Below are 18,246 nucleotides of genomic sequence, written 5' to 3'. Positions count from 1 at the left end.
CGCGATACGATGAATGCCGCGGTACCATGGGGTCCGAGTATAATAGTGTAGCTCTATGAGTATCCACTTGGTGGATGGAAACTAGTGCATTATTATTAAAGGGAAACAGGACTCTCAGTCGTCGAGCAGGCGCCATTCTAATTATCCCGCATAATAAGCAGATGCCAATTAGCGACAACGACCCAAGAAACTGGGCTTCAGACAAACAAGGGAGGACCTCGTTGACAGTGAGGGGGAATCCCTTTGAATCATCGCATTTGAAGGATGATACTTACTAAAACTTTTCACCTTGCAAATTCGTGTGCATGTGTAAATATGTATGTATGTATGTTTAGTATACAGCAAATATGTGTACATATTACTTTTACAACAAAGAAGTTCAGTTCATATACTCAAAACATAGGCATATTACTACTCAACTATTACTACTCCCTTCTGGTCATGCATGCTTGTATAAACCCGGCACCTCTAATTGTCATCATTCACTTGATGCTCAGTTAATGACTACGAGGTAGAATAGGTCTTCAGCAACCCATGCTTGCCGTAAAACGTGACTATGCTTGTCGTAAGAGGCAACTAACGGCATCCGGTGGTTAGACTCGCTGACTGGTTGATGCATGTCATCGTATCCCAATTGCGTGGATCGATGCTTATGATGTCCATCACTGAATTGTGTGGTCCAAACTCGATTATTTACAGACCACCGTCATACAGCTGGAATATTGCTGAGTGCGGAGTTAAACAACAAATCAAACGAACTAACGACTCTGTTACGAGTATAATTAGTGCTAGAATCACTCAGATTACCTGTGCAAAATAATTCAATTATGTTCACCCCTGCGTTTGAGAGTGCACTTCAGCAGTGCTCCATTGATTTGTGAGTTCTACCCTGTATCGGCTGAGGTACACCAGGGTTTTTGTCAGTATGAGCATTCGAGGTAGTACAGGCTTGAAGGAAACACATGTGTTGTGTTTTTATGTGGAATGTTGAGGTGACAGCTAAAGACTGAGTAAGTATGCAGCATTACGCTGGAGGTACAACGCTCAGTGTCAGGGGTATATCAATCAGTGGCATCTGTGTATATAACAATGCTTAACAGAACGGAAAATACAATTTAAGTCATCATGCCTAGTGATAATTGATCTCAAATTTTTCACATTTTTATTGACCAAGTTTGTTATTACCTGTTCGTTCACCTGAATTCCCTGAAGGGATACTATGTAGTGTCTTACTCCGCATAATATGATGTTGACCATTAGCTTCACCCTTTTAAGTCTTGTATGCATTAATCAACAACAAAAACACATGTCAGTTTGGCTGCAAGTCTTTATTCTATATCCTTTGTTATGATGTGAGGCTTCTCATTCTTTGGCGCCGAACACAAGGCAAATTTTGAATCCGCGAAGAAAAAGCTGAGCCACATTTCAATACTTTCAAAGTTCAAGTGTTGTTTCCCATTAACACAAATAACATGTAGGGAGATATTGTCATGTACAGACATAGCAAGTTTGAAATACAATTCAAACAATATGTATTCCTCAGGTGCTGGGTCAAGGTTACATTAAGTACCAGTAATAAATGATTAATTTCACCATGCTTACCATGGTAACAACATTTTTATAATTAAGGCCAGGCGTTTTATATTTTTCGGAATACGGACCTGCTGACTGTAATTTATGAGAAAATGTAAAAAAAATATATCATATTTCCATTATTTTTTTTCCTGCCGATAGCCACGTTGTCAGTTATTTTATTTGTTATCATCACCTTTTAATAAAAAACATGAATTTACCGTTGTAAACGAGTAAAGCGATACATAATCGATCTTTGTTGATCTTGAAGCCAAACATGAATAGCCTCCCTTGACAATTATCTGTGTTGTAAGTGGTAGAATTTTTATTGTAACAAGGGGCTTAATTGTCACAAATGGCGGTCTTTTGAGCACAGAATATGTTCATAAAGTATGCCAGAGGCATTCTGCATTAAATATGCATGGGATATTGCTGAGTGCAGCGTAATACAACAAAGAAAGAAAGAGACTATTTCAGTGAACTTCGAGCCCCGATATTGTAAGTAAGCCTGTTGAGGGGCTCTATTGGATCTGCTGGATCCAATTATCCTTGCTGTACTGTATTGTGTTGTGCTGTACATGGCTGTTTGGGATTCCGGATAAGAATATCGGGTACAGACTCCCAGCACCTCTGCTTCATTGCTTGGTTTAAGAGGTGACCAAATGGATTGGACGATCAGACTGTGACTTGGTTGATTGCATGTTATCGTGTCCATATTGCATGTGCCATTGCTCAAGTGTCAATCACTGGAGTGACTGTTTGACCGGCCTCAAAGTATACATTTTTCCCAAGGAGCCATTGGCTCCTAATATTGTTTTCAGGGAGCTATTGTGAACTTCAAGAAGTCATGTGAAAAATTAAGGAGCAAAACATTAAGATTGTTGTCAGTAATGTATAATACTGTTAAAGCATATCAAATACTGATATCTACCTTTGATTTAACAAGCTTTGTTGTTATTTATGTTGTTGTAAATACTTGACAAGATTATCAATTGTTTTTTTACCTCACACACCATATTATGAAGGGGCAAACGGGTAGCCTTGTGGTTAAAGTATTAGCTCGTCACGCCGAAGACCAGGATTCGATTCCCGACATGGGTACAATGTGTGAAGCCCATTTCTGGTGTCCCCCTCCGTGATATTGCTAGAATATTGCTAAAAGCGGCGTAAAAACATACTCACTCACTCACTTACTCATATTATGAAATTTGAGTTCAGTCAATCAGTATTTATTAATGTATTGTTATTCTGTCTCTAATATTATGCGGGATGATTTTGCCAAGTAGCCAAGTGGCGACGACTTAAATAATATTGGTTGCCAAGAGGAAATGTCAATGCCATGGCGACCAAAGAAGTTGCAACTTTGAGGCCTGAGTTGAGATAATTATTTTCAGACTGCTGTCTTATTGCTAGAATATCACTGAATGCAGCATTAAACGCCAAACAAACAAAATGGGGTGGTTTCTGGTTAAGCATTGTTAAGACTAATGAGAGAAGACCTAGGCTCCGCCCAATTCACAATTCCAACAAGTTTACTAACAGGGTTTTCAACTGCTACAGAATGGAGGCCAAGGTGTCGTGTGATAAACATTAGTTTGAATCGTGGAACGAAATGTGGACTCTGACAGTATCTACAGTTAGGCAGGAAATAGTCCTCCTGGAATGTTCAGTGTACTTGTGCTCCCCACACAACACGAGGATTTGCAGGGACTCTCAATAGATTTCATTGCAAATTGAAATTTCTGGATTTTCTTTCTTGACTTTGGTCAAACAAATAAAAATTGAAAACTTCTTTTTGCTTCAGATGGCAAAATGCACAAGCTTTTTGCCGAAGTCCTTAACCAGAAGGATCTGTCTAAAGCAGGGGAGCTGTTCTCTTTGGAGGATAAGGACATAGAAGCCGACCTCTCGGACATCATTGACCGCATACATGACATTGCTGATACTGCCGACTATGACAGCAACGATAACGATCAGAGCGTGGTGGAGATCTGCATCACCAGGATCACGACAGCCATCAGGTAGGCAAGGATAATCAAGCACTGTTAGTTTGATTATGCCCTTATTTCACTACGACCATGAATATCCCGAATCACCCCGAATAGGCAAATTTTCATGTTCGTAGATAAATCTCAATCATTTCTTGAAGTTCTTAAATGAATCTTTTTTGATGCCCAAATATTTGTACAGTTCGTTGGAGTTTGTCGAATTGGCGAGAAAGTTTTTGTTTGTGGAAGGGTCCACGAATTGCAATTTCATGGCTGTATCGTAATCTATTTGTAATTAATTCTTATGTACCGAAACAGCTTCGTAATTGATTCGTTTGCATTCTTGGCTATTCTTAGCGATTCGTGGCTACAAACATTTCTTGACCTCAACCCGAAAACACCCCAAAACAGCCATGAATGTCCCGAGTCAACTACGAATCATGTAAGAATTAAGTAAGAACAACATTCAGCATATTCGTAACTTAGTCGTAGGTGATTCTTACAATTCGTGCATGATCTGTACATGGATCTTGTAATTGGTACATGTTTCTTAACCCATTCCTGGCACTCTTCATATTTTTCAACCCAATTAGGCATGAAAGTTGGCATTATTGGCCAAATCATCACAAATTTCGAAAGTTTCCGATTCAGAGTGCTCCACGATATTCGTGGTTGTAGTGAAAAGGGGTATTAGCATGATGAAACAGACTCCGATGTGTTGGCTGTGTGTAAAGATACAGCAATAAAGTATTGTAACCCCAAACAAGGCCCTCGATACAATACAGTAAACTACGGTTATAACGAACAAAAAGGGGCCATTAATTTTAGTTTGTTATAACCGTAGTTCGTTATAGGCACATATACAGACTTTTTGCTGGAAATGGACGGGACTCAAAAACAGTTAGTTATATCCGTCAGTTCGGTATAATCGTGTTCGTAATTAACGTAGTTTACAGTGGATTGATTTGGAACCCTTGTATCACAATACATTCAGCACATTACTTTACAAGTTATGATGGTGTAAAAACATGTGATAAAAAAACAAACTGTTCAACCGATTGTCTGGTATTTCCCTGTTGTCTTTATGTATCATAACATTCACAGTGCCCTCTATGCCATATGTTTGTGTCCATCTATATCCCATCTTTTGTAACTGTAATATAACCACAACTGATTCAGTTTCTAGGTTTGTCAGCACCATACCTTTGCTCGTTGGTTTCACCAATGTAGTAAACATCTGAGACCTGCATCACTTTGGACTTGGGGCGGTCGGGTAGCCTAGTGGTTAAAGCGTTCGCTCGTCAAGCCGAAGACCCGGGTTCGATTCCCGACATGGGTACAATGTGTGAAGCCCATTTCTGGTGTCCCCCGCCGTGATATTGCTGGAATATTGCTAAAAGCGGCGTAAAACCAGACTCACTCACTCACTCACTCACTCACTCACTCACTTTGGACTTTCCTCCCATATTAAGCTGACATGCCATGATATAACCATATACCATGTATACATGTATGTATATATATATTAATAATTTTCAAACAAACAATCCTGATAGTGCAACACGTCAGTTTTAAATCACACACATTCAAGTACACACGTCTTCTTCTCATGTATCCGCTTCAGCCGCTAACCACACAGGCTGCGGCCACCTAAAGAGCCTCCTGGTGGTAATGAAGGCCGGGAATCAACCAAGCGCTGACGTTGAAGTGACACCAATACGCAGGATATTCAAGGTCCTTTTTCATGTGGTCAGGCTCGCTGACGTGGTTGGTGCATGTTATTGATCCCAATTGCGTTGATCGATGCTTATGATGTCAATCACTGGATTGTCTGGTCCAGACTCGATTATTTACAGACGGCTGTCATATAGCTGGAATATTGCTGAGTGCGGCGTTAAACAACAAACCAACCAACCAACCTTTTTCACGCGCTTCAGTGACTTTGCCCCTGAAAGCAAAAAAACGTCTCCTGTAGTAGGAATTGAAAATCCGCATCCAAAAGAGGCCACCCTGACTGATAACTAAAAAGTGGTGTTACATGCTGTGATCGTGGTCATATGACTGAAAACATTTCAAAGATGCAATAAACGTCACTGACTCATTTGCACCTCCTGTCAAAACAGGGAGACGTCTAGTATAGAGAAGCATGTCAAGTCCCTGGTGCGTCTCCTGGAGATGTGCCACACACACAACCTCACCCCCGCCAAGAAGGAGGAAGACCCACCCCACGTCAAGATAGCCTCTGACGTCATGAGCTGTCTCTTCATGGTAGGAATAGTCCTGTACTGTGGTGGGAGTTAAGCATGGAAGTCAAGGGTCCTTGTGATAAACCTAACGTTAAAAGATTTCGGGGATCTCTGTAGCAGAGGATCTCAAAGACCACAGGACCCCTTAACTTCAAACACTGTCATATTCAGCACTACTAAATCCTTTTGAATTACATTATCGTCATGTTCTGATGTTCAACCCCAAATTTACAATTTAATCCTTATTGTTAGGTTCTGTTAACATGGTTATGTTAGTGTTAGGGTTAGGTTAGGTTAGGTTTGTTTATGTCACTGACTTCACCGATGATTGTCATCACAACCCTTGTGTATGTATAACAGGCTTCTCTACTCCAGTATAACAATATCTACTCTACTGTATAAACATTGCCTCCTACTTGTATATGTACTTGTCAACGACACTCTGTCTATCACTTGCTTGATAACGGTGTTCATCCATAGATTCTTATCCTTTCTTAGTACTCCAACCTCTAAATGCCTATTAAAGAAGGAAATTTACACTTGAGGCTAATATGTTATGATAACAACCCCAAATTTATGAATGAGTCTGATGCATTCTGAAAACAACCCCAAAGTTAAACTTGTGACTGATGTGTTCTGATAACAACCCCAAATTTACAATAGAGTCCAATGAAAGTCTATGGGAGCAAATCTGAAGGACCCTTGGACCACCCTTAGTTTTAAACACCAAATGTTTGATGTACCCTGATTTTGATTGTGGCAGCCATTGCAACACCCTGTTGCAGCCACCATTTTATCGTAATTACGTCTTATATTATGCTAAATTTAAGACAATTATGCAAATGAACTGAACGACAACAAAACAGTTTGCAACAGTGTTTCCTAGAAGTTCTAAAATAGCTTTTAATGCAAAGTGATGAAAGTCTTTGACATTAACCTGAATTAATCCAGAGACCTTTATGTTTTCATCCAACATTAATCTGGTGACCATTGATTAGTGACCACTGTCCTACTCTGAAGATGACCATTGGTGTCTCTCTGTTTGCAGCACTACAACAAGCAGTGTGTGATGACGCTGGCTATCCCGGCAGTGGTGCAGTTCCTGGACTGTGAGAATAAAGACCTTTCACGGAATGTGTCCAGCTACCTCTCCCTTGCCACCATCGACAATGCTGACCTCTTGGCTAAACACATGGCCCTCATCGTAGTTAGTGTCCTGCGTGGTAGGTAGCTGTAGCGTGCTGTGGGGTAGGTGACTAGTGCTGTGTGGGGTAGGTGGCTGTAGAGTCCTGCATGGTAAGTAGCTGTAGCGTGCTGTGGAGTAGGATGCTGTAGTGTCCTGTGGGGTAGGTGGCTGTAGTGTCCTGTGGGGTAGGTAGCTGCAGTGTCCTGTGGGGTAGGTGGCTGTAGTGTCCTGTGGGGCAGGTGGCTGTAGTATCCTGTGGGGTAGGTGGCTGTAGTGTCCTGTGGGGCAGGTGGCTGTAGTATCCTGTGGGGTAGGTGGCTGTACTGTCCTGTGGGGTAGGTGGCTGTACTGTCCTGTGGGGTAGGTGGCTGTAGTATCCTGTGGGGTAGGTGGCTGTACTGTCCTGTGGGGTAGGTGGCTGTAGTGTCCTGTGGGGTAGGTGGCTGTAGTGTCCTGTGGGGTAGGTGGCTGTAGTGTCCTGTGGGGTAGGTGGCTGTGGTGTCCTGTGGAGAAGGAGTCTGTAGTGTCATGTGGAGTAGGATGCTGTAGTGTCCTGTGGGGCAGGTGGCTGTAGTATCCTGTGGGGTAGGTGGCTGTACTGTCCTGTGGGGTAGGTGGCTGTAGTATCCTGTGGGGTAGGTGGCTGTAGTGTCCTGTGGGGTAGGTGGCTGTAGTGTCCTGTGGGGTAGGTGGCTGTAGTGTCCTGTGGGGTAGGTGGCTGTGGTGTCCTGTGGAGAAGGAGTCTGTAGTGTCATGTGGAGTAGGATGCTGTAGTGTCCTGTGGGGTAGGTGGCTGTAGTATCCTGTGGGGTAGGTGGCTGTAGTATCCTGTGGGGCATGTATCTGTAGTGTCCTGTGTGGTAGGTGGCTGTAGTGTCCTACGTGAAATACATGACCTATGTGTGATATGTGACCCGTGTGTGTGTGTGATACATGACCTGTGTGTGTGATACATGACCTGTGTGTAATACATGACCTCTGTGTGTAATACATGACCTCTGTGTGTAATACATGACCTCTGTAATACATGACTTCTGTGTGTAATACATGACCTGTGTGTGTGATACATGACCTGTGTGTAATACATAACCTGTGTGTGTCATACATGACCTGTGTAATACATGACCTGTGTGTGTGATACATGACCTCTATGTGTGATACATGACCTGTGTGTGTGAAACATGACCTGTGTGTGTAATACATGACCTCTGTGTGTGATACATGACCTGTGTGTAATACATGACCTGTGTGTGTAATACATGACTTGTGTGTGATACATGACCTGTGTGTGTAATACATGACCTGTGTGTAAAACATGACCTGTGTGTGTAATACATGACTTGTGTGTGATACATGACCTGTGTGTGTGATACATAACCTGTGTGATACATGACTTGTGTGTGATACATGACCTGTGTGATACATGACTTGTGTGTGATACATGACCTGTGTGTTTGATACATGACCTGTGTGTAATACATGACCTGTGTGTGTAATACATGACTTATGTGTGGTACATGACCTGTGTGATACATGACCTGTGTGTGTAATACATGACCTCAGTTTGTTATACATGACCTCTGTGTGTGATACATGACCTGTGTGTTATACATGACCTCTGTGTGTGATACATGACCAGTGTGATACATGACCTTTGTGTGTAATTCATGACCTGTGTGTGTGATTCATGACCTGTGTGTAATACATGACCTCTGTGTATAATACATGACCTCTACATGTGATACATGACCTGTATGTGTGATACATGACCTGTATGTGTGATACATGACCTGTATGTGTGATACATGACCTCTGTGTGTGATACATGACCTGTATGTGTGATACATGACCTGTATGTGTGATACATGACCTCTGTGTGTGATACATGACCTCTGTGTGTGATACATGACCTGTGTGATACATGACCTCTGTGTGTGATACATGACATCTGTGCGTGATACATGACCTGTGTAATACATGACCTGTATGTGTGATACATGACCTGTGTGTGTGATACATGACCTGTATGTGTGATACATGACCTGTATGTGTGATACATGACCTGTATGTGTGATACATGACCTGTATGTGTAATACATGACCTGTATGTGTGATACATGACCTTTGTGTGATACATGCCCTCTGTGGTGTCTAGGTAACTACCAGATGAGTCAGGTGATGCCACAGATCTACGCCCAGAACCCGGTGCCGGTGGACGACCATGTAGATGACCTGGTAGCCTTGCTGGACAAGTGTGACTCCTCCGAGAAAGTTTCCCTCATCCAGGTCTTTGGTTCCATTGCCAAGAAGAAACCCCAGGTAGATGCAGCAGCAAATGGATGTCATGTGTCTACACTGAAATATCTTTGTTGTCATGGTTAAAGACTTCTTTTGCTTCATGATGTCTTCACTTATATGTATGCTGATAGAGTTACCATGTCTGTTGTCAGGGTTATTATGGAACTTGATTCAACAGGCACCAGGTGATTTTGACATAAAAAAAACCTAGTTGCACCAGACAAAACCAAGTTGCACACTAGTCCCACAAATTTATCAGACTGAGAGTTGAATGTGCACCCACTGTTTGATGATGTCAAGCCCCCCTAAAAAAAACCCCCAACAACAACAACAAAAAACATGGCAAATAACACATAACAGGTTTTGTTGACGTAGTATGGTATATAAAGCTTAGGGGTACTGAGTGTGTTCAAAGACAGATTTTGTATGGACAAGTAAGGGTTAGCCACAAATTTGAAAGATTTAGACATGCACTTTGCCTTGTAGACTTAAATATTAGGTTGTATATTTTCAATAATAGTTTGCACTGGTGCATGTTTTATATTGCTTATTCGAGCCCTGGTGATTCAATATATATTCCACTGTCATATTGCTGGAATATTAATAGGTGGATACAACAAACAATTAAACAATATTCATATATTACATACAGCAGTATATGTGTGCATTGTATATAGATCGTATAGTATTTATTCAGATTGTGTCATGACATATTTTCATGCCTGCATCACATTGTGGAATATTTCTGATCAGGTATATACTCACTCCTCTCCATGATTGTGGAAGTCGATAATATATAATTTTACACGATATACGACTTTTCCATTGGACGAGTTTTCAAAATATAGTCTAAAACATGCTTTCTCTTTTATTCTGTTCATTCTCAGCTTTTAGAGGAACATGTTCCCAAGTTCTGTGAGCTGTTCCCTAGCAACATGCTGGGAGCTGTGGTGATGCTCATGTTTGTTGACATGGCAACTGACAAACCCAAAACATTTGTTGAGCATCGTGCAAAGCTGGAGGAAGTTGCAGATCAGCAGCCAATACTGGTGCCACAGGTTGCCCAGATCATGGGTGCCATCGGCACCATCAGTCAGGTCAGTAGTGGGGAATATCAAGCAGTAGACAATACTGGTGCCACAGGTTGCCCAGATCATGGGTGCCATCGGCACCATCAGTCAGGTCAGTAGTGGGGAATATCAAGCAGTAGACAATACTGGTACCACAGGTTGCCCAGATCATGGGTGCCATCGGCACCATCAGTCAGGTCAGTAGTGGGGAATATCAAGCAGTAGACAATACTGGTGCCACAGGTTGCCAAGATCATGGGTGCCATCGGCACCATCAGTCAGGTCAGTAGTGGGGAATATCAAGCAGTAGACAATACTGGTGCCACAGGTTGCCCAGATCATGGGTGCCATCGGCACCATCAGTCAGGTCAGTAGTGGGGAATATCAAGCAGTAGACAATACTGGTGCCACAGGTTGCCAAGATCATGGGCGCCATCGGCACCATCAGTCAGGTCAGTATTGGGGAGTTTCAAGCAGTAGACAATACTGGTGCCACAGGTTGCCAAGATCATGGGCGCCATCGGCACCATCAGTCAGGTCAGTATTGGGGAGTTTCAAGCAGTAGACAATACTGGTGCCACAGGTTGCCCAGATCATGGGCGCCATCGGCACCATCAGTCCAGTCAGTAGTGGGGAATATCAAGCAGTAGACAATACTGGTGCCACAGATAGCCGAGATCATGGGCGCCAGTAGACAAAACTGGTGCCACAGATAGCCCAGGTCATGTGCGCCAGTAGACAAAACTGGTGCCACAGATAGCCCAGATCATGTGCGCCATCGGCACTGTCAGTCAGGTCAGTTGTGGGGAATATCAAGCAGTAGACAATACTGGTGCCACAGGTTGCCCAGATCATGGGTGCCATTGGCACCGTCAGTCAGGTCAGTAGTGGGGAATATCAAGCAGTAGACAATACTGGTGCCACAGGTTGCCCAGATCATGGGTGCCATCGGCACCATCAGTCAGGTCAGTAGTGGGGAATATCAAGCAGTAGACAATACTGGTGCCACAGGTTGCCCAGATCATGGGTGCCATCGGCACCATCAGTCAGGTCAGTAGTGGGGAATATCAAGGCCTAGACAATACTGGTGCCACAGGTTGCCCAGATCATGGGCGCCATCGGCACCATCAGTCAGGTCAGTAGTGGGGAATATCAAGCAGTAGACAATACTGGTGCCACAGGTTGCCCAGATCATGGGTGCCATCGGCACCATCAGTCAGGTCAGTAGTGGGGAATATCAAGCAGTAGACAATACTGGTACCACAGGTTGCCCAGATCATGGGTGCCATCGGCACCATCAGTCAGGTCAGTAGTGGGGAATATCAAGCAGTAGACAATACTGGTGCCACAGGTTGCCCAGATCATGGGCGCCATCGGCACCATCAGTCCAGTCAGTAGTGGGGAATATCAAGGCCTAGACAATACTGGTGCCACAGATAGCCGAGATCATGGGCGCCAGTAGACAATACTGGTGCCACAGATAGCCCAGATCATGTGCGCCAGTAGACAAAACTGGTGCCACAGGTTGCCAAGATCATGGGCGCCATCGGCACCATCAGTCCAGTCAGTAGCAGGGAGTTTCAAGCAGTAGACAATACTGGTGCCACAGGTTGCCCAGATCATGGGTGCCATTGGCACCATCAGTCAGGTCAGTAGTGGGGAATATCAAGCAGTAGACAATACTGGTGCCACAGATAGCCCAGATCATGGGCGCCAGTAGACAAAACTGGTGCCACAGATAGCCCAGATCATGTGCGCCAGTAGACAAAACTGGTGCCACAGATAGCCCAGATCATGTGCGCCATCGGCACCATCAGTCAGGTCAGTTGAGGGGAATATCCAGCAGTAGATAATACTGGTGCCACAGGTTGCCCAGATCATGGGTGCCATTGGCACCATCAGTCAGGTCAGTAGTGGGGAATATCAAGCAGTAGACAATACTGGTGCCACAGATAGCCGAGATCATGGGCGCCAGTAGACAAAACTGGTGCCACAGATAGCCCAGATCATGTGCGCCAGTAGACAAAACTGGTGCCACAGATAGCCCAGATCATGTGCGCCATCGGCACTGTCAGTCAGGTCAGTTGTGGGGAATATCAAGCAGTAGACAATACTGGTGCCACAGGTTGCCCAGATCATGGGTGCCATTGGCACCATCAGTCAGGTCAGTAGTGGGGAATATCAAGGCCTAGACAATACTGGTGCCACAGATTGCCAAGATCATGGGCACCATCAGATTGCCCAGGATGTGATAATGGCAATGTGTTCTGACCTGGAATTCTTGCAGTGGCATGGCAGAAGTGGGTCCAAGGTTGGTTGTAAGGGTTGGCTTAATGGGAAGTGGGTGGTCGTAATGAAGATTACTAGTACCTAGGAAGACCTAGGGCTTTCCTCCCACATTAAGCTGACACGCCGTGAAAAACTGGAATACTGTTAAAAGATACGTTAACCTAAACTCACTCACTCACTCACTCACTCACTCACTCACTCACTCTACAAAGCCTATCCTGAAATTTATCCTATCTCACACTTTGATTTTCATCCTTCACCATCTATCCTTGTGTGGAAACGACCTAAAATAGTATCCAGCTTCTTAAAACATTTCGCTTGAACACATCCCAGCAGTCACCACTCAAAAAAATGTGTCATGCACAGTAATCCCATGTGCTGTGACGGAACCTGGCCTGATCACTTGACTACCCCTCCCACATCATTCTCTTTCTCATTGCCACTGTGTGTGACCGTGTTTCGATTGGTGGAGAATTGATTATATTTTTTTAAAAGTTTTCTCTTATCTCATCATCATCTTCAGCAAATTATGGGAACTGATCATGATAAATCACCGGTCTGTAAGAATTGCAGACATACTTATTCATCAGCCAATCCACATGATATTTGTTGTGAATGCTGTGGTATTTATAAACCTGCTAGCAGTTGCCTGAGGAAGCCTTCCGTACTTGTCTTCGCAAATGCCAGAATTTGGGTCAAATATCGGCCCTGCATAATCCTTCTCTGTATAGTATTCTTTATCTGCTTAGATTGGTAATGCCTTTTATCATTGTAATAGTATGGCCAATAATATGTCGCAGAGGTCTAATGATAAACCACATGAAATTTTACATTGGTCTTCTGTTTCATGACCAGACGGAAGCTAAGAAGTCGATGAACTATCTGGTGAGTAGGTTAACGACAACAGAGCCAGCCCTATTACCCACAATCCTCCAGGAGATACGAGGTATTGGACTGAATCACAACACCCTATTGGTAGACAACATGGAGGAAGTTGGAAAGCTGGCATCCAGTGGATCCAGTGCAGTTCGACTCTTTGTTCAACAAATGAAAGAAGATCTCAAGAAATAGTAGGTGTCCCTAATCTCCAGTACATGATTTGCTCCACGTCTTCCGTTTCATTTCTTGGTTTAATGATGAAATTAATTTTTTACATAATTTGCAAAATTAAGTTTGAATTGTTGGGTGGGCTGAAAATATACTTTTTACAAGAAGTTAAGGACCACCAATTCTTTCATATTACTATAGTTATTCTGGTTTGACATGACATGGATCAAAACTGATTTACGAAAGAAAACAGTGTCCTTAACAATTATTTAAGGCAAACAGAAATATAAGACATTTTAGATCTTTAGGATATAAGATTGGGAACAAGTAAAAAATGTCTGGATGGTAAAACATATAGCAAGGGTATGACAAGTGAGAAGGGTCATCTAAAATTGTACCAGCTCAGCTAGAAACTTACACAGCTCATCTATGACATCCTGAAACTTTGCCTCCTAAAATAATGATTTTCTTCTTGAGTGAGAGGGGTTGATACCATACAGAAGATTAAAACAGACTGACTACAACTTTTATATAACAATCGCATAACAGAACAGTCATCATTAAAAGTTCTGTTTTGCAGATGTGATTGGTACTTATTACAAGCAACTTAAGTATTTGTGAAAATGTCACACCATTTATGAAATGCGGCAATGTGTTGTTTATTATTGTCTTCATTGTCAAAAAGTAGCCTGTACACAGTGGGGCATGGGTGGCCCAGTCGTCTTAGGCACTGCAAATCACTGTGCAGAGTTGTGTCCCTTGGGCACCCCAGAAACCTATTAATATTGTGGGTTCTAATCCCAGTTCATCCCAATTATGTTTCTAGGTTTGTCAGCACCATACCCGTGATTGTTGGTTTCACGAAAGTGTTAATTGCCTGAGACCTGTGTCACTTTTGGCTTTCCTCCCACATTAAGCTGACACACAGTGATATGATTTGAATACTGTTAAAAGCAGCGTTAAACCCAACTCACTCACTAACTGTCCGGGGTAGAATAGGTCTTCAGCAACCCATGCTTGCCGTAACAGGTGACTATGCTTGTTGTATAAGGTGAATAATGGGATCGGGTGGTCAGGCTCGCTGACTTGGTTGATGCATGTCATCGTATCCCAATTGCATGGATCGATGCTCATGATGTCAATCACTGGATTGTATGGTCCAGACTCACATTATTTACAGACTGTCGTCATATAGTTGGAATATTGCTGATTGCAGCGTTTAACAACAACTGCTGCCTGTGTTGTAACACTGTAAATTATTTGGGTTCCTCAGGAATAAATACATTGTGCAAAAGGTTTTGACTTGGGGCTGATAAAACCCTTTGTCCTTCTTCAATTTGCCAGTTTTCATTTTCTTCTTAGTCGTGTTTCATCATGGATGGACAGTCCATGCATCGTCCCGCGTGTCTCACTTGCAGACAGGTATTTTCGGCCTCTCCAATTTCTGTAGGTGTTGCAGTACATCGGCACGATGTGCTCAATGCGTGGATTTGCCTTATGAATCTTTCAGTATTTAGTTGTATGAATGTTGGCCCCATGAGCAGGACTGGGTGTCAAACAGTACTGACAAGATTACAAACACTAAGAACATGAAGAAAACTCCCGTGAAAAAGTAAAAAAGATCAGCGAAGCTATTTACACCCTTGACGATTGAGGATTTATTGAACTCCGTGCTCCTGTAATTTTGGTTGACGATGATGGTGTTTCCGATAGCTTTTTAACAAAAGACATTTCTGTCTTGACCAGCTTAGTTTGAAGAAACTACCTTCATCAGCTTTGGTAATTGAGTCATCTCCCTTTGTTACATCAAATGAGAGTTATTTCCCCTTCTAACTTCAGTGATGGTGAGAAGGAGATGAAATCAGTGTCAAGCCAGACAGAAGGAACCATCACTATCATCACCGTGGGCAACCCACCGAATGCAACCCATCCTAGTGGCACAGTGTCTGTCAAGACAACTACGCTGCCATCAAGCAATATGGCGAGTCAGCAATCGTTGGCAAAGTCTTCCAGGTGAGTAGCAAGATCATGAAGGGTTTCACATGACACAGGCATCCTGCATAGTTGGTGCCATTGTCATCGAAATTACTCCTAACAGAGTATCAATGAGTCATGTCCATGATATTTGATGCAATTAAAATCCTTAAAATCAGATCATCTAGTCGGATATGACACCTCTCTTCACGAAGATCTGACAACAACTCCATAGTAGGTCAAATCAGATTAACCCTGAGCTAACTTTGACCAGCCCAAGGAAATGAAGGATGTGCGAGCCAATTAGATGTCAGCTTTCTAAATTGATTTGGCTTCATTTCTTTACAATTTCGATTTGGGAAATTTTGATTTTAACAAAAGAAAACTCACTCAGAATACACATTTCCCATATTGGTACTCCCTTTTAGGTGTAGATGCCAAGCTTTCTGAAACAACTGGGTGTATAACACATTTTCCCGAGGCAAGGGCGTTAACTGACTATAAAAGTCCCGTTTCCACCCTTGCCAAACTAAGCCAAAAATTTCAGGCTCAATCGTAGTGCCACCAGTGGCTATTATAAGTTATGTCCCTTCTATGTCCCTCAAATTGACCAATCAGATTCCATCTCTCACTTCACTTGCTTTTGCTTCAAACAAAATGGCGGCAGCCAGTCAAGAAGATCTGATCGATAATCAAGATCTATATTGTAGTAAAATGGGTCTTACCTTGTGAAGTGCATCAAGTCACTTGAGCACCTTAATTAAAAACATGAAAAGATTTGCTAAATATCTCTCGACACCCATTTGCTTTGCATATCCTTCAGTCAACCAAAATCTGCTCGTTGAAATACATGTTGTTTACGAACCGGATGTCAAGTTCATTACACGATTTTGATTGGACTATGCATAGACTCGTTAGTCCAGGCAAAATGTAACTCTGGAATTCCAGCCTAATTCGACAAGAGTGGTAACTGGTCTTTTACAGTCATTTAACGCCCTTGCTTCGGGAAGATGTGTATAACATAGCCACAACCAAATAATGGCTGATCCGACCTTGGGTGTCCTCAGATCTTCACACACAGAGTTATCGTATAAAAATTAATTATCTCATTTTCATGAGATTAGATTTGTGTTACTGAGTACGACTTGCTACATACACATCAAAGGGATTGTAACAGAAATTGTTTATTGTTTTGTTAGGATGTCCCCAGCAGTAGAACGTACATAAAGTGACTATGACTTACAGGCATTTCTATACATGAAAAGGTTGTGATGATAAGACTGTCAGGAGCTATGTCTTGTTTTAAAGATGTTGTTGACTAAAAGTTATAAATACTGTAATCATGGTAATGCAGGATAAGTATAAAAATGTAAAAAATATCATATTATATCAATTACATTCATCACTCTCAAAGTTGTGCTCATGACTTTCAAAGACATGTGCAGTGATTCCCAGTTTCATATGCAAAGTAAAACCCTGTGTCATAAATACTAGGGAATGGCAAGCCAAAAACAATTTTTATGAAATGGAGGCATGCACAGCTTTTGGGAAAAGGGGTGGGGATGCCAGCTCATAATTCGGGAAACAATTTGCGTGAGTGAGGAAATGATTTAGTTAAAATATATTTTATATTCAATGTGGTGAGTATACTTCACAAAGGTGTGTGTGCACCAGCAACTCCTCTGGATCTGCGTATGGAATCGGAAATGGTAGATGTCAGTCTGCCATATGAAAGCTATTAGAGATGCAGAAGTGAAACAGTTTTGAAGTCTGATCAACTTGCAAGTCTTGATTTTCTAATGTGGGCAGGCCATAACATTATGTTGTTATCAGAATAATCAGGATATTATGTTGTGTTATCAGTAGGATAGTTCTGTGTGACAATAAGACACTCTAAATTATTGATAATGCACACCCATAGCTAAGACGTACAAATTCAGTTGCTGTACTCCCAAATGGCAAATACGAATTCAAGCTTTAAAAATTAATATTGAATTATGGAGTCCATGTATACCATGTAGGGGCACAATGGTCCTCCCGCTAAATTCCTGCAGTTGGCTGTGCTGTGGTTGTCTTGAAACAAAATATGTCAGCAATAGGTCCAGGGTATTTATCGATAGATTTTGAAAAGATAATGTGACTGTAAACCTCCCAGGTTGTGTCCCCCCCTCCCTTCGGACCTGATTATGAAATTCGTGTGCACACTGATACATTGATTTGGGTAATATAAATGTTGTGCTGTGACTTCAATGAATTCTTAAACATGTCTGAGTTGGCCTTGAAGTGAATCTTTATGTCTGTCAGTCTGTTGTGGTAACACGAGCTCCACCCTGTATGCTTGTTTGCTTGTTTTTTGTTTAACGCCCCCCTCAGCAATAGTCCAGTTATATGACGGTGGATCAAACCAGTGATTGATGTTATGAGCAGCAATCCTCACCATCAGGCCACACTGACAAGCTATTAACCAAGTCACCATGTCTAACCACCCACTTCATTACGTCACCTTGAAGGTTGCTGGGGGCCATTTCTAACCTAGAATCCTCACTGGTTGTGCTGAATGAGTACACATGTATTTG

General features: G+C 42.5%; 1 protein-coding gene across 1 annotated transcript in view; it reads left to right on the top strand.

The window, feature by feature from the left end:
• Positions 1 to 18,246, top strand: part of LOC124119758 (ventricular zone-expressed PH domain-containing protein homolog 1-like) — a 28,569-nt gene that overhangs the window by 1,578 nt on the left and 8,745 nt on the right. The window contains exons 2-8 of the mRNA XM_046482392.2: positions 3,377 to 3,593; positions 5,684 to 5,828; positions 6,855 to 7,029; positions 9,148 to 9,311; positions 10,178 to 10,387; positions 13,505 to 13,719; positions 15,536 to 15,709. Coding sequence (XP_046338348.1) covers positions 3,385 to 3,593; positions 5,684 to 5,828; positions 6,855 to 7,029; positions 9,148 to 9,311; positions 10,178 to 10,387; positions 13,505 to 13,719; positions 15,536 to 15,709 — 1,292 coding nt within the window. The 5' untranslated portion in view covers positions 3,377 to 3,384. The remainder of the gene's footprint in view (positions 1 to 3,376; positions 3,594 to 5,683; positions 5,829 to 6,854; positions 7,030 to 9,147; positions 9,312 to 10,177; positions 10,388 to 13,504; positions 13,720 to 15,535; positions 15,710 to 18,246) is intronic.

Source organism: Haliotis rufescens, unplaced genomic scaffold (genome assembly GCF_023055435.1).
Source record: "Haliotis rufescens isolate VD_foot unplaced genomic scaffold, xgHalRufe1.0.p SCAF_13, whole genome shotgun sequence".
NCBI lineage: Eukaryota > Metazoa > Mollusca > Gastropoda > Lepetellida > Haliotidae > Haliotis > Haliotis rufescens.
Note: the sequence above shows the minus strand (reverse complement) of the source record. Positions and strands in the feature narration are given on the sequence as shown.